This window comes from Hypanus sabinus, chromosome 1 (assembly GCF_030144855.1).
Source record: "Hypanus sabinus isolate sHypSab1 chromosome 1, sHypSab1.hap1, whole genome shotgun sequence".
Lineage (NCBI taxonomy): Eukaryota > Metazoa > Chordata > Chondrichthyes > Myliobatiformes > Dasyatidae > Hypanus > Hypanus sabinus.
The window spans coordinates 179,328,171-179,342,276 of record NC_082706.1 but is presented as its reverse complement, the minus strand read 5'-3'; the positions used below and the strand labels follow the sequence as shown (position 1 = coordinate 179,342,276).

The 14,106-nt window shown below is 39.4% G+C and overlaps 1 protein-coding gene across 7 annotated transcripts in view; it reads right to left on the bottom strand.

Moving 5' to 3' along the window:
* Positions 1-14,106, bottom strand: part of c1h8orf34 (chromosome 1 C8orf34 homolog) — a 319,455-nt gene that overhangs the window by 58,366 nt on the left and 246,983 nt on the right. For 6 of the 7 annotated variants that reach the window (XM_059982462.1, XM_059982473.1, XM_059982489.1 and 3 more), the window contains exon 10: positions 10,231-10,304. The exons of the other annotated variant lie outside the window; for it this stretch is intronic. In XM_059982462.1, coding sequence (XP_059838445.1) covers positions 10,231-10,304 — 74 coding nt within the window. The remainder of the gene's footprint in view (positions 1-10,230; positions 10,305-14,106) is intronic. 7 annotated transcript variants of the gene reach the window in all.

Genomic DNA, 14,106 nt, shown 5'->3' with positions numbered 1-14,106 from the left:
CTGAGCTTAAAGGAACTTTCCCCCTGGATGCCACAGAACAGATCTCTAGAGGACTATTATAGAGGTAAGGCAAAGTATGAGGGAGGGAGGACATGGTGGTTCATCTGTGTTTATACAGTGCATGCAATGTCCCAATGCCTTGAGGAGCTCAACGTCACTAGAAGATGTGGGGCAATCACAGAGGCAGCTGGGATGTGGTTTGCATTAAAATGTGGTGAATGGTAATGGGACAACCAGATTCTTCTCTGAATGTCCAAAAAAAATCACCAGTTGCAGCAAGAAGCTCCAGTTTATTTTGGTAATGGAAATGGTGTGTGGTTTGCAACTTGTGATGTCACCAGATTCTCCGAAAGATCAGCCATGCTAATTTGAGTTGTGCAGATGAATTGAGTGATGAGTGTAATTTGTCCTTAAAGTGATTGCGAGTGTGATCCATCCTGATGAAGCAGTTTTTATGTGCAAATGAAAAATGGTCACAAGTGAACACAAATTTTGCTTCTCTCCTTTATTCTGCTGGCTGTTATCATTCCTTGGTCCTCTGTTCCACCTGTATTTGAACTATCTGGGCAAGTCAAAGGCTGAATACTATATAATAATGCTCATCTACTCATGACTGGTAAAGAAACAAGGGAGGAGGTTGAAGAGAGGATGAAAATGCAGTGGAAGTGAAAACTAGGGGAAAGGGTTGTAATGTAGACAACACACTTCAGGTGGCTCTAAGTAATTCAAAAAACTATGGATAACCTTATCCTCACTTCCCTTTCCACTGATTATCCATCCTCCTCTTTCCACACTTCAGATAAACAGGATGAACAGATGACAATTCACATTTCATTTCAATTTCAGATACTTAAGTACAGTAGGTTCTGATTAATGGGGCTATTGGTTAATTGGGGCAGCTACTTAGTTGGGACAACTCTTAAAGTGTAAAAACTAATCTAGTAAGTAGCTGAGATTTCCTTCATTTATCTGGGACACTCTGCCACTTGATTGGGACAGGAGCCTGTTGCTGAACAGTTTCTAGTTAGTAGCAGTTGCAAGCACTTGCGTGGCCAGTAGACACCACATCATGCTGAGAGTGAGCAGTTTTTATACAGCATTAGTTGCGTGTGCTTGTGTTTAAAAGCAGTGATTTTTGTCACTGACAGCTGGCAAGAAATATGCAGTAAGACAATTCAGAACTGTTTTGCTCACTATAGTTTTACAGAAACAGCATGGAGTGAAAATGAAAATGTCATTACTTCAACAAGTTAGGAACTACGAAGAATTTGACAGTACCGACAATCATCTTGAATGTTACAATGAAAATGAAGATTCGGAAGATGCAAATTCCGAAAGCAGTGTATGAAGGCAGTCTATCATTTGCTCTAGATGTCTGCGCTGATTTTGTTCATTTACGTTTAATCAAAACAAACACAGCAGTATACACTGGATTAATTCTTCCATTGATAACTATTAGGAACTAGTACACAATTTTATAGTACTGTGGTAGTATTGGTAGTGTTCTAATCTGTTCTGTATTTCATTTAAATACATAATTTGTTACTCAGTTAAATGGTAGTGTCTTCTTCATATATTTTGAATTATTGCCATGCAACTTCAGCTAATTGGAGCAGCCGTTTAACTGAGCCAAAATGTACTGGTCCCCAATATGTCTCAATTAACCAGAATCCACCCTACTCCCTCCAATGCAATCTGTTTACCTTTACCCTCTTTTCCTCTGGCGGCTGACTTTCATTAAGTAAACTGCAGGTAGCCGAGGAGAAGGACCTTGAGTAGCTCTGGCCCCAATTTCAACCCAAGCCAACTTAACTGAAGCAACAAAGTGACACAGGTGCATGCAAATACTGTTACTCTGTAAGGTTATAGTCTCATCAGAACACTGAAGATCAGACTGATGGACTGCTATGATCACCTGGAAGTAACTTGAACAGTGTCATTCTCGGTAGTGATGGTGCCACTCCCGCATGTATCTCTGATGTGTCTTTAGTATGATTGTATCATCATAATTTTCTACTCTTTTTTTTCATTTCAGAGGACCTGTCCTGGGTCCAGCATGTAAACGCAATTACAAAGAAAGCACGGCAACACCTCTACTTCCTTAAGAGTTTGTTGGCATGACATCTAAAACTTTGACAAACTTCTATGGATGTGTATTGGAGAATATATTGCCTGGCTACAACACAGCCTGGTATGGATACACCAATGCCCTTGGAAGGAAAATCCTACAAAAAAGGACCCCCACCACCCAGGCTATGCTCTCTATCACTGCTGCTCTCAGGAAGGCGGTACAGGAACCTCAGGACTCACCTCACCAGGTTCAGGAACAGTTACTACTCCTCAACCATCATGCTCTCGAACCAAATGGGATAATTCAATTCAACTTAACTTGCCCCATCAATGAAATGTTCCCCCAACATATGGAATCACTTTCAAGGACTCTTCATCTCATTTTCTTCATGTTTACTGCTTGCTTGCTTGCTTGCTTGCTTGCTTGCTTGCTTATTTATTTATTTATCTATCTATCTATCTATCTATCTATCTATCTATTTATTTATTTATTGATTGATTGATTGATTGATTTATTATTACTATCTCTGGGAGTGCAGTTAGACGAGAAGCTAGACTGGACTGCCAACACAGATGCCCTGTGCAGGAAAGCACAGAGTTGAATGTACTTCCTCAGAAGGCTGGTGTCATTCAATGTTTGTAGTGAGATGCTGAAGATGTTCTATCGGTCAGTTGTGGAGAGCACCCTCTTCTTTGTGGTGGCGTGCTGGGGAGGCAGCATTAAGAAGAGGGACGCCTCACATCTTAATAAGCTGGTAAGGAAGGCGGGCTCTGTCGTGGGCACAGAACTGGAGAATATGACATCGGTGGCAGAGCGGAGGGCGCTGAGTAGGCTACGGTCAATCATGGAAAACCCTGAACATCCTCTGCACAGCACCATCCAGAGACGGAGAAGCAGCTTCAGTGGCAGGTTGCTGTCAATGCAATGTTCCTCAGACAGGATGAAGAGATCATTACTCCCCAACGCCATTCGGCTCTACAATTCAACCACCAGGGGCAAGACATGTTAAAGTGCCGGGGTTAGGACTGAGCTTAAGTTACCACTCAATGCACTTTAGTAAACTATTTAAGAACTTTTTAAAAGCTATTTATTAATGCTTTTTGGGAGGGTGATTTTAGATGCATATCATATTTATACTGAGTTAAATACTGTATGTAATTAGTTTTGCTACAATAAGTGTATGGGACACTGGAAAAATGTTGAATTTCCCCTTGGGGATGAATAAAGTATCTATCTATCTATCTATCTATCTAAATATCTTGCTTTTAGTATTTGCACGTTCTGTTGTCTTTTGCACACTGGTTGAACACCCAAGATGGTGTGGTCTTTCGTTAATTCTATTATTGATTTTACTGTGTATGCCTGCAAGAAAATGAATCTCAGGGTTGTATATGGTGACATATATGTACTTTGGTAATTAATTTACTTTGAACTTTGACTCCAGCCATCCTGCAATAACCACAGTGCCCTGTCCCATGAGTATTTGCTCTATCTAATGAAAATCAACTGACATGCTCTTCGTCCTCTAGTTTTCCCACCACCTCCTACTCTTATTGAACTACAGAAATGTACATCACAGAAATGACCCCCTTTGGGCCATCTGATCCATGCTGACTCTGACAATGATCTCATCTCATTTGCCCACATTAGGGCCCATATCCCACTATGCCTTTCCTATTAAAGTATTTGACCAAATGCCTTTTAAAGATTATAAATGTATCTGCTTCCATCACCTTCTCTGGCAGCTCATTCCAGATATTTATGACCCTCGGTATGAAAAGCCTAAGCCTCAGATGTCCACAAATTTTTCCCTTATCATCTTAAACCATGTCCTCTAAGTCTAGATTCCCCTACCCTGGGAAAAAAATATTCTCTCTATCTGTTTTATCTGGGTCCCTGACAATTTTATAAACCTAACTAAGATCACCTCTCAGCCTCTTTTGTTCCAGTAAGAATAAATACAGGTTGCACAAACCCTTTTTAGAACTACATTTCAGGTAACATCCAGGTAAATCTTTGATGCACCCTCTCTGCATGTCACCATCCCCTGCAAAAAAGATCATGTTAGAGAATGTCTACAATAGGTTCAGATGATGTTATTGCATGATTGGATAGTTCTCATTCTGTCTGAGCTGAGTTATTGGTGAGGTTGGCAACACTTCTAATTATATGACAGTGAGGTTAGGGTTTGAAGGGCTGTGTTCTGATTGATAAGATTGTTGAGAGTAATATTGTTAAAGTGAATAGAACCCAAGCTAATGGTTATTGCAAGATATGCCAACTTGAAGAACGCAGTCAGTATCTTTGATAACTCATATGTTCAATTTTTATCTGAATTGCTTCACCAGAGTTGGAGTATCCCTCCCGACAGTGACTTCCAAAACTACAAGTGGAAACTATACCAGAATACTTCTGAATTCCTCTTAGTATGTGTCTGAAGAACAAGATGTCAGTCAACTCCAGAAGATGCAATTCAGAAGTATGCTTGTATAGTTTCCACTGGTCTTGTTGAAAGCAGTAGAAAAGTCACTGAATCAACTCAACACCTGCTCATTTGGCACTTCATTCTCTGCCTTAAACACCATCTGCCATCAACACATTGCAGCTTCAATGTGTACCATCAACATAATGAAATTTGTCTGCTCACTTTGGCCTTTTCGATGAAAGATTAGTTCATTCATTCTGAAACATCAGTTCGGTGTTTGCTTCACATATACTGCCTAATCTATCAAGTATTATAGTCTTTTCTGTTTATGTGTTTTGTTTAGTCTTTACGGTTTTAATAGAGTCATGTCTTATTTCCTTGAAACCTATTCTCATGTACCATTCCACAGCAACTGAAAATCACTCAATAAAAATGAGAACACCAGCAGGTCAGGCAACAAGTGTGGAGAGAGAAACAGCTAACATTTCAGGAACAGAACCTTAATGGAGCATTTAAAGAGTAATCAAGGACAGAATTTGTTTCTTTATTTCTAATGGCACATGTGCCCAGCAAGCCAGAACATGCAAATAAAGAAAAAGTAAACGTGGAATAATTCAGCAGCTGCATCTACCCCATTGACCCGTAGATACCAGGGGTATTTCTTCATTTCTTGTTGCGCCCCAGAAGTGCTCTCTCTTTGTTTGTCCAACTTCCAGAATTGCATTAATTTCTTGTATTGTGATTTTATTTCCATTGTAATATCCAAGATAACAGATTTGTTGCATATCTCAACATGGGCCAGGTCTCAGTGTATTAGGTTCATGGGTGCCCTTGAAGTTGGTGATTGTTGGTTCCCATCCAATAAAACTGCAGAGCACTAAGCTAGGCAATCCAAAAATATAACTCCAATTTGGAAACGTAGTTTGAATTGCCTACTCAGGGAGTCTGGATTAAAGACAGTAACAATTACTGAGGTAATCTTATAGCCTGAGTGCACACATGTTTTATTATGTTTGCTCTTTCATATTTTCACTTAATTCCAATATAGAACATTTATCTTATCAAATATGAGCCAACTGTCAAAGCAATCCCATCTCTCCAACTCCTCCACTTACTTACCTGCAATGCATTCTCTCACACATGCACACTGACACGCTTTTGATTCTCCTACCACACAATAATACTGGGGGTGGGGGTGGGGGGGGGGGGTGGGAGTCATCCATCCAATTAATCTAACAACCAGCAGTTATTGGAATGTGGATGGAAACAGGAGCACACCAGGGAAAACAATGCGGTCACATGGAGTTTGTGCAAATTCTACACAGCCAGCACTGGAGGTCAAAACAGTAACTATCTCATTGAAGCTGTGCAGACATCTGCTTTACCTGTAGCATCACTGTGCTTGTGAATAAGGTGTGAAATAATTCCAAAACTGTACATAAGCTGTTTTTGTATTTATAATACACCCTGTTAGCACCTGGGATTTCACATCATTCACTCCATCCTTTACTGTTCTTCTCTCCCCCCACCCCAACATTTAATGATCAGCATGCCAAGTGAAATCACTGCCTTAGCAAAAAACTGTTGGCTGATAATTGTAGCGTGTTCAGCTTTATTTGGAGTTCTTTAAGCAATTTTAATTACAGACAAGGGCAGGTCAAAGGCTGTGCAGTGAGTGACTCACAGTGACTGAATGAACAGTCTACTTGTCTGGCATTCCATTTGCAGTGTTAAACAATAAATCCATCGACTCTGTACAGGCCAAGAAGTTAATTTGCTGTCACCTTCTCAAGGGAAAGAAAAGACATTCCTATCTCTATCACAAACATCCCAAAAATAAATCTGACTTCCATCAATTATATTTGGCGGCAGCTCTTCAACTAAAACTAACCTCCATAATAAAGTTCTTGTTCTAAACCACCCCCAAAGTGATAAATATGTTTATGCATAAACCTTCTCTGTTAAATTTTGATACCTTAATTTAAAAAAAATAAACAAAACTGCAGATGTTGGAATCTGAAACAAAAAATGAAAATGATGGAAGAACTCAGCCTCTCAAGCAGCATCTGTGTTAAAGAGAAACCAGTCAAACTTACACATCAGGGAATCTTCTCCAGAACTGAGTAGGATTCAGGACCCGAGAAGGGATCCTGCACTGAAAGGTTAACTGGTTTCGCTCACTACACACACTGTTTGAATGCTGACTTCATCCAGCATTTTCTGTTCCCTGTTTGAATTAGCAAACAGAATTCCATGGTACCTTCTGAGATCCACTACAAAATGAGCATCTAAAAGAAAAATACCTAGGATAACAAAACTATGTAGAAATAAAATACAGGAACAAGACACAAAGTGGTAGTCATTATTTCATCCAGTACTACTGCTCTGTTTTATTCAAATTACAATTTCAATGTTGCTATACCAGGGATTTATGCATTAATAACTAACAAATAGCTTTCCATTAGCCAATTGGTCAGTGGATTTTATAAACATTTTTTTGCAAACACTAATAAAATCTACCCACAACCTGCCATGGATACTCAGATCATGTATTTTGTTTTCACATAAATTACCTTGAAAATGAACCTAGTGCATTTTTAATTGACAGTGATTTAGATTTGGGAATTCTCTGTTTAGCATATTGCTCACCAGTTAACAATCTTCACTTAGAGATGAAATATTAATGGCAAGAGGATCAAATGTGCAACAGGAATCTGGTTAATAGTGGGCTGTATTCATAATGGGAAGTTCCCCTCTGACCAACTGTCATAACTGCCTTAAGGATATCACCAACTACAGTGGTTAACTTTACAATGTGGTAAAGTTTTGAAACCTCACTTTCAAAAGTTAAAATTTGAGGGGCTATTTATTCATTTCAAAACAATAGTTATTCATGATAAATTCCTTACATAGATCCCACCTGGTAAACGCAATTGCCTGAGGGACAATTTAGTGAACTGAATTTTTGATAGCTTAGAGCGGAATTCCAGAATATTTACCTACTCGAAGATCTCATTTATTTATCTCTAGTTTGTTAATATTCACAGATGACACATTTATGCTCGAAGCGCCACAGAAACTAGCATATTGATCATTTTTGTCTGTACTATCATTTGTCATTTTTATATTGGATGACAGCTAATTTCAGAGTTGTAAAGAGATCTCTCACAGATGGTATCAAACATTTGCAGGTAAAACTGTAAATAAACAATGGAAGGCCTCTGAAGAGGAACAGTTCTGGTGCAGCGCAAACATATTTCAGAGAGGGGGAAGGATGAGGTTCAGGGATGATGGAAGATTTGAAAGGTCAAATGAAACGAACAGAAAAAATGGGCTAAGATAAAATTAAGGTTCCTAGTTCAGCAGAAAACAAAACTGAAGACAAGAAGACAGAGTTGAAGTTAAAAAAAATCAAATAAACATAATAGTGTGCAAAGGAAGAGATAACAGCGTTATGTATGATTTGGCTATCACCAATATTCCCCCTGAATCAGAAGTTTGTGAACGCCTGCTCGAGATTCAGCTGACATGAGTACTGCACTGCCTATCTGCTCAGGTCAACATAGAAGTTCCCATGATAGTATTCAAAAGAAGAGTAGGTGAGTTATCCCTGTAGGAAATACAATATACTAATGAGGAAGAACCCATAGCTACTGCCTCGTTTCCCTATACTACCACGGTTTCAGGAAGGATTACCAGGATCCTGAAGAAATATTGGATTAATACCCGTAAACCTATAAGGAAGCTCAAAGCACAGCTCAAAGCTCAAAGATGACCTGGGACTCAGCTCAGCTGGTGTTTAGAGGATTCCAAGTGAATGCAGAGCAGCATATATCGGCCAGACAGGATGCATGATGGAAACCCACATCAGCAGAAGTGTATCCGTTGGGTTAACCAGAGAAATCAGCAGGGCAATGACCACTGGATTGGCTTTGACAGCACAAAACTACTGTGCCATGCCAATAGCTTTTGGGAGGGCTTGATGATGGAAGCCATTGAAATTAAGAGTAGAGAATAAGAATTTCAACAATGGCAGAGGTCTTGCTCTTAGTAAGAACTGGAATATGATTTTAAATAAGATGGCACAGCAGAAACCTGATTGGTTGAGGACTAACCAATCAGAAGGCACGGACGGCGGGAACTGAATATACATACTGCCAGACTAGATGTGCCTAGGCATCATCCCGAATGAAGATGGTGGACTTCATCATGAAAATGTCGATTAAAATTTACACTGTACCCAGCTGTAAGCCCCTGAAGACGTTGCATAATATTTATCCCTCAAAATGAACTTTCTGACTGCACACATGAAATAATGAAATAATACATGTTTCTGGTGGCTAATATTAAGTCAGCTTGAGGGCATCAGCTATCGGTTGTAGTTATCTTCAATGGCTTGGTTCCAATGTGGAATCCGTTGTGCAGGTATAAATACAAACAACCACCACACTCACACGCTCTAACAATCATAGATCAAAAACTGATTACTGCCTCATTGCTTCCAGAAGCAAAATGTTAGTAAACAATGGGTGCAGGTTTGAAGTAATAAGCAAAAGGACCAGAGATGGCATAAACATGTGCATGCAGAAAATTGTTAAGATCTTCAATTTGGCCTGCCTTAATGCTAATTAAGATTGCTAATTAAACTTATGTGTAAACAAATACAGAGCTATAACAGAAAGTGCAGAAAAGCAATACCGATCGAGTAGCTCTTTCAACCAGCAAGAGATTAATTGATCAAATGGCTTATATTGTTCAATGACTCTTTTTGAATAGCCTACATTCACCCAATCATTTAACTACTCATTGCACCATACCCCTCTCTCAAACTTCTTTAGTGAAAACAAACTTAGTTCTGCATCTCCCTCTCTCTCCACACAACTTGTAAAGCAACATCTTGAAACTATTTCTATTGCTTTCTTGGATCTCTTTTAAATGTGCCAAAAGCCTTTTAAAGGTAAAATACTCAGAAGTGCAGAAAGTAAGTGTAACTTGATAATTTAACACGCCAAGTGATTGAACTCAAATGAAACACAGATTGGACAGCAATTTTATAACAAATTCATGCCCTTATGTGGAGGTCCTTTAGTAACTTCTTTTGCTGATCAAAATTTGTTCCTGTTATATTAAAATAGATCATATTATCAATTATATAAATTATTTGTATTACCCTGCCATTTACAAATTGACTTCTATGTTTGTTAACATTGTGAGTGTGCAAGTAACTGGTCTTAAAAAAATTGACTGCCAACTGTTTCAGAATGCCCTGAGAATATGAAACCTGTTTTACAGATGGAACACAATACTCTACTGTTTGTTTTTTTAAACAAAACCAAAGTTAAGTTACACAAGTTATGCTAACAAAAAATAATGCAAGAAATTTAATTATGAATGGTACAAAATATGTTGGTGAAAATAGCTGCATATTTCTACTAACTATATACCTAAACTTTAAAAAACACTTAGACATGAAAAATAGGACAAAAGATAATCAGTCTTCAAAAGGTTTTGGAACTTCCTTATCAGTTTCCTGTAAGTAAGCCATTTTCAACGAGTAGTCTGCAGATATTGCTGATTTTATCGTTTTATCCTCTTTCAGTTTGCATAATACTGCAATAAAATTGAACCAAATATTCAAACAAAGCTTCAGACTGGGAATAGATGTTCTAAGAAGGTTTATCACAACAGATCATCAATTGCAACAGACAAGCTGTCTGTAATTAAATCTACTTACAGTCCCTGACACTTGAGAAGCACTCTCAAATTCTTCTTCATCTTGCATCACTCTTTCCACCCCCAGCAATGGAGCTGTTCCAAGAGAATACATAACTCATTTCCAGAAGTCACTTTGAACAATAATTATTCTCATAAAGTATGGCCATAAATATTATCTTAAAATAAATAAGACCCAAGCACATTCTTTAGAAAACATTTCACAATTGACTCTAGTATTTGATGCTACATAAAAGAGCACAAAAAATCTACAAAAGGGAAAAATTATATTGTGTTTCACAATGGTAGGTAAGTGTTATTCTTCATCCCAGATCTATTTGATCGGGAATTTTTAATGATTTTCATATAATGTTAAAATTGTGACTCATGCTAAAGATATCCATTAAAAAGTAAGAGTTAATTGTGGAACAATTAATATTGGGGCAAGTGACAAATATTGAGTGAAAATAAAGGATTATCGACCTTTCTTCCAGTACTGCTTGTGCCACTTTTCAATTGGCCATGTTGTTCTCTTCTCTAGTAAATACTAAGTGCCTCAGACACTTCTTTAACCAAAAGTGATTGGAAATGCAAACCGGTGGCACAGTGGTGGGATGGGAAGGCCAGAATCGGAATCAGAATCAGGTGTAACATCACTGGCATATGTTGTCAGATTTTTTTGCCTCATAATATGATGTATGCTTCATTGGAACTACCCATTCACAATACACCAAGGCCAATAACAACCTCGGTGATCCATATAGATCAGTGCCAATACATCAGATTCAGGTTCATTATTAAATCATTAAGCAAAATTGTCAATGTACTGATGTGGGAGAATTCAGAATCAGGTTTAATATCACTGGCATAAGTAGTGAAATTTGTTAACTTTACAGCAGCAGTACAATGATGATGGAGGGAAAAATAAAACTGAATTAGAATCAGATTCAGAATCAAGTTTATTATCACTGGCAACTGTCATGAAATTTGTTAACTAAGCAGCAGCAGTTCAATGCAATACATAATATAGAGGAAAATAAATAAATAAATTACAGTATATGTATATTGAATAATAAAAAGTCATGCAAAAAACAGAAAAATGTGAGGTAGTGTTCACGGGTTCAATGTCCTTTCAGGAATTGGATGGCAGAGGGGAAGAAGCTGTTCCTGAAAGATGAGCTGACTAAATTTACACCCCTCTGCAGCTTCTTTCTGTCCTATGCAGAAGCATCCCCATCCCCATACCAGACAATGATGCAGACTGTCAGAATGCTCTCCACTGTACATCTATAGAAGTTTTTGAGTGTTTTTGTCAACATGCCAAATCTCTTCAAACTCCTAATGAAGTATAGTCACTGTCTTGCCTTCTTTATAGCTGCATTGAAATGTTGGGACCAGGTTAAGCCTTCAGAGATCTTTGATGCCCAGGAACATGAAATTGCTCACTCTCTCCACTTCAGATCCCTTTATGAGGATTGGTATGTGTTTCTTCATCTTACCCCTCCTGAAGTCCACAATCAGCCCTTTTGTCTTACTGACATTGAGTGCCAGGTTGTTGCTGCGACACCACTCCACTAGTTGGTATATCTTGCTCCTGTACGCCCTCTCGTCTCCTTCTGAGCTTCTACCAACAATGGTTGTATCATCAGCAAATTTATAGATGGTTTTTCAGCTATGCCTAGCCACATAGTCATGTGTACATAGAGAGTAGAGCAGTGGGGTTGGCACACACCCCTGAGGTGCACCAGTGTTGATCATCAGTGAGGAGGTGATCTTATCATCAATCCACACATATTGTGGTCTTCCTGTTAGGAAGTCAAGGATCCAGTTGCAGAGGGAGGTACAAAGGCCCAGGTTTTGTAACTTCTCAAATCATGATTGTGGGAATGATGGTATTAAATGCTGAGCTATAGTCGATGAAAGCATCCTGACATTGGTGTTTGTATTGTCCAGGTGGTCCAAGGCCATGTGAGGAGCCATTGAGATTGCGTCTGCCGTTGACCTATTGTGGCAATAGGCAAACTGCAGTGGATTCAGGCCCTTGCTGTAAGTATATATATTAAATAGTTGAATTAAGTTGGAGTTTTTTGAGGGTGTAACAAGGATGTTAGACGAGGGTAAGCCAGTGGATGTTGTGTACCTAGATTTTCAGAAGGCATTCGATAAGGTGCCACATAGGAGATTGGTGAGTAAAATCAGAGCTCAAGGCATTGGCGGCAGGGTTTCAACATGGATAGAAAACTGGTTGGCAGATAGAAAGCAAAGGGTAGCAGTGAATGGGTGTTTCTCAGACTGGCTGGAGGTGACTAGTGGGGTACCACAGGGCTCTGTATTGGGATTTATGTCAACGATTTAGATGAGGGCATTGAAAACTATATCAGCAAGTTTGCTGACGATACTAAACTGGGTGGCAGTGTGACATGCGAAGAGGACGTTAGGAGAATACAGTGAGACTTGGATAGGCTGGGTGAGTGGGCAGATACTTGGCAGATGTCATTCAATGTGAATAAATGTGAAGTTATCCACTTTGGAAGCAGGAACAAGAGGGCAGAGAGTATTGTCTGAACGGTGTAGGGTTAGGTAAGGGAGAACTGCAAAGAGACCTAGTAGTTCGTCAGTCAATGAAGGTGAATGAGCAAGTGCAACAGGCAGTGAAGAGGGCAAATGGAATGTTGGCCTTTATTACAAGGGGAATTGAGTACAAGAGCAAGGATGTCCTTTTGCATTTGTACAGGGCCCTGGTGAGACCACACCTGCAATATTGTGTACAGTTTTGGTCTCCAGGTTTAAGGAAGGACATTCTGGCAATTGAGGAAGTGCAGCGTAGATTCACTAGGTTGATTCCTGGGATGGCAGGGCTGTCTTACGCAGAGAGATTGGAGAGATTGGGCTTGTACACACTGGAATTGAGGAGATTTGAGAGGGGATCTGATTGAAACGTTTAAGATATTTAAAGGATTTGATAGGATTGAGGCAGGAAATATGTTCCAGATGTTGGGAGAGTCCAGTACCAGAGGGCATGGATTGAGAATAAGAGGTCAGTTATTTAAAACAGAGTTGAGGAAAAACTTCTTCTCCCAGAGAGTTGTGGAGGTGTGGAATGCACTGCCTCGGAAGACGGTGGAGGCCAATTCTCTGGATGCTTTCAAGAAGGAGCTAGATAGATATCTGATGGATAGGGGAATCAAGGGATATGGGGACAAGGCAGGGACTGGGTATTGATAGAGAATGATCAGCCATGATCTCAGAATGGCAGTGCAGACTCAAGGGGCCGAATGGTCTACTTCTGCACCTATTGTCTATTGTCTATTGTAAATGTAATGCAAAAAATAGGAAATAAAAATAAATACTGAGGTAGTATTCTAGGTCCAATGTCCATTTAGGAATTGGATGGCAGAGGGGAAGAAGCTGTTCCTGAATTGTTGAGTGTGTGCGTTCAGGCTTCTGTACCTTCTTTCTGATGGTAGCAATGAAAAGAGGGCATGTCCTGATGGGGATGGAGGTCCTTAATGATGAACGTTGACTTTCTGAGGCACCTCTCCTTGAAGATGACCTAGATACATTGGAGGCTAGTGCACATGATGGAGCTGGCTAATATCACAAATCTCTGCAGCTTACTTTGATCCTGTACTGTATCCCCTCCCCCCCCCCATACCAGGCAGTGATGCAACCAGTTCGAATGCTCTCCATGGCACATCTGTATACATTTGCGAAGGTTCCTCAAACCCCTAATAAAATATAGCTGTGGTATTGCTTTCTTTATAGCTGCATCAATGTATTGGGTCCAGGCTAGGTCTTCAGAGATATTGACATCCAGGAAATTGAAATTCCAAATTCTCTCCACTTCTGATAACCTCTGTGAGGATTGGTTCATGTTCCTTTGTCTTATCCTTTCTGG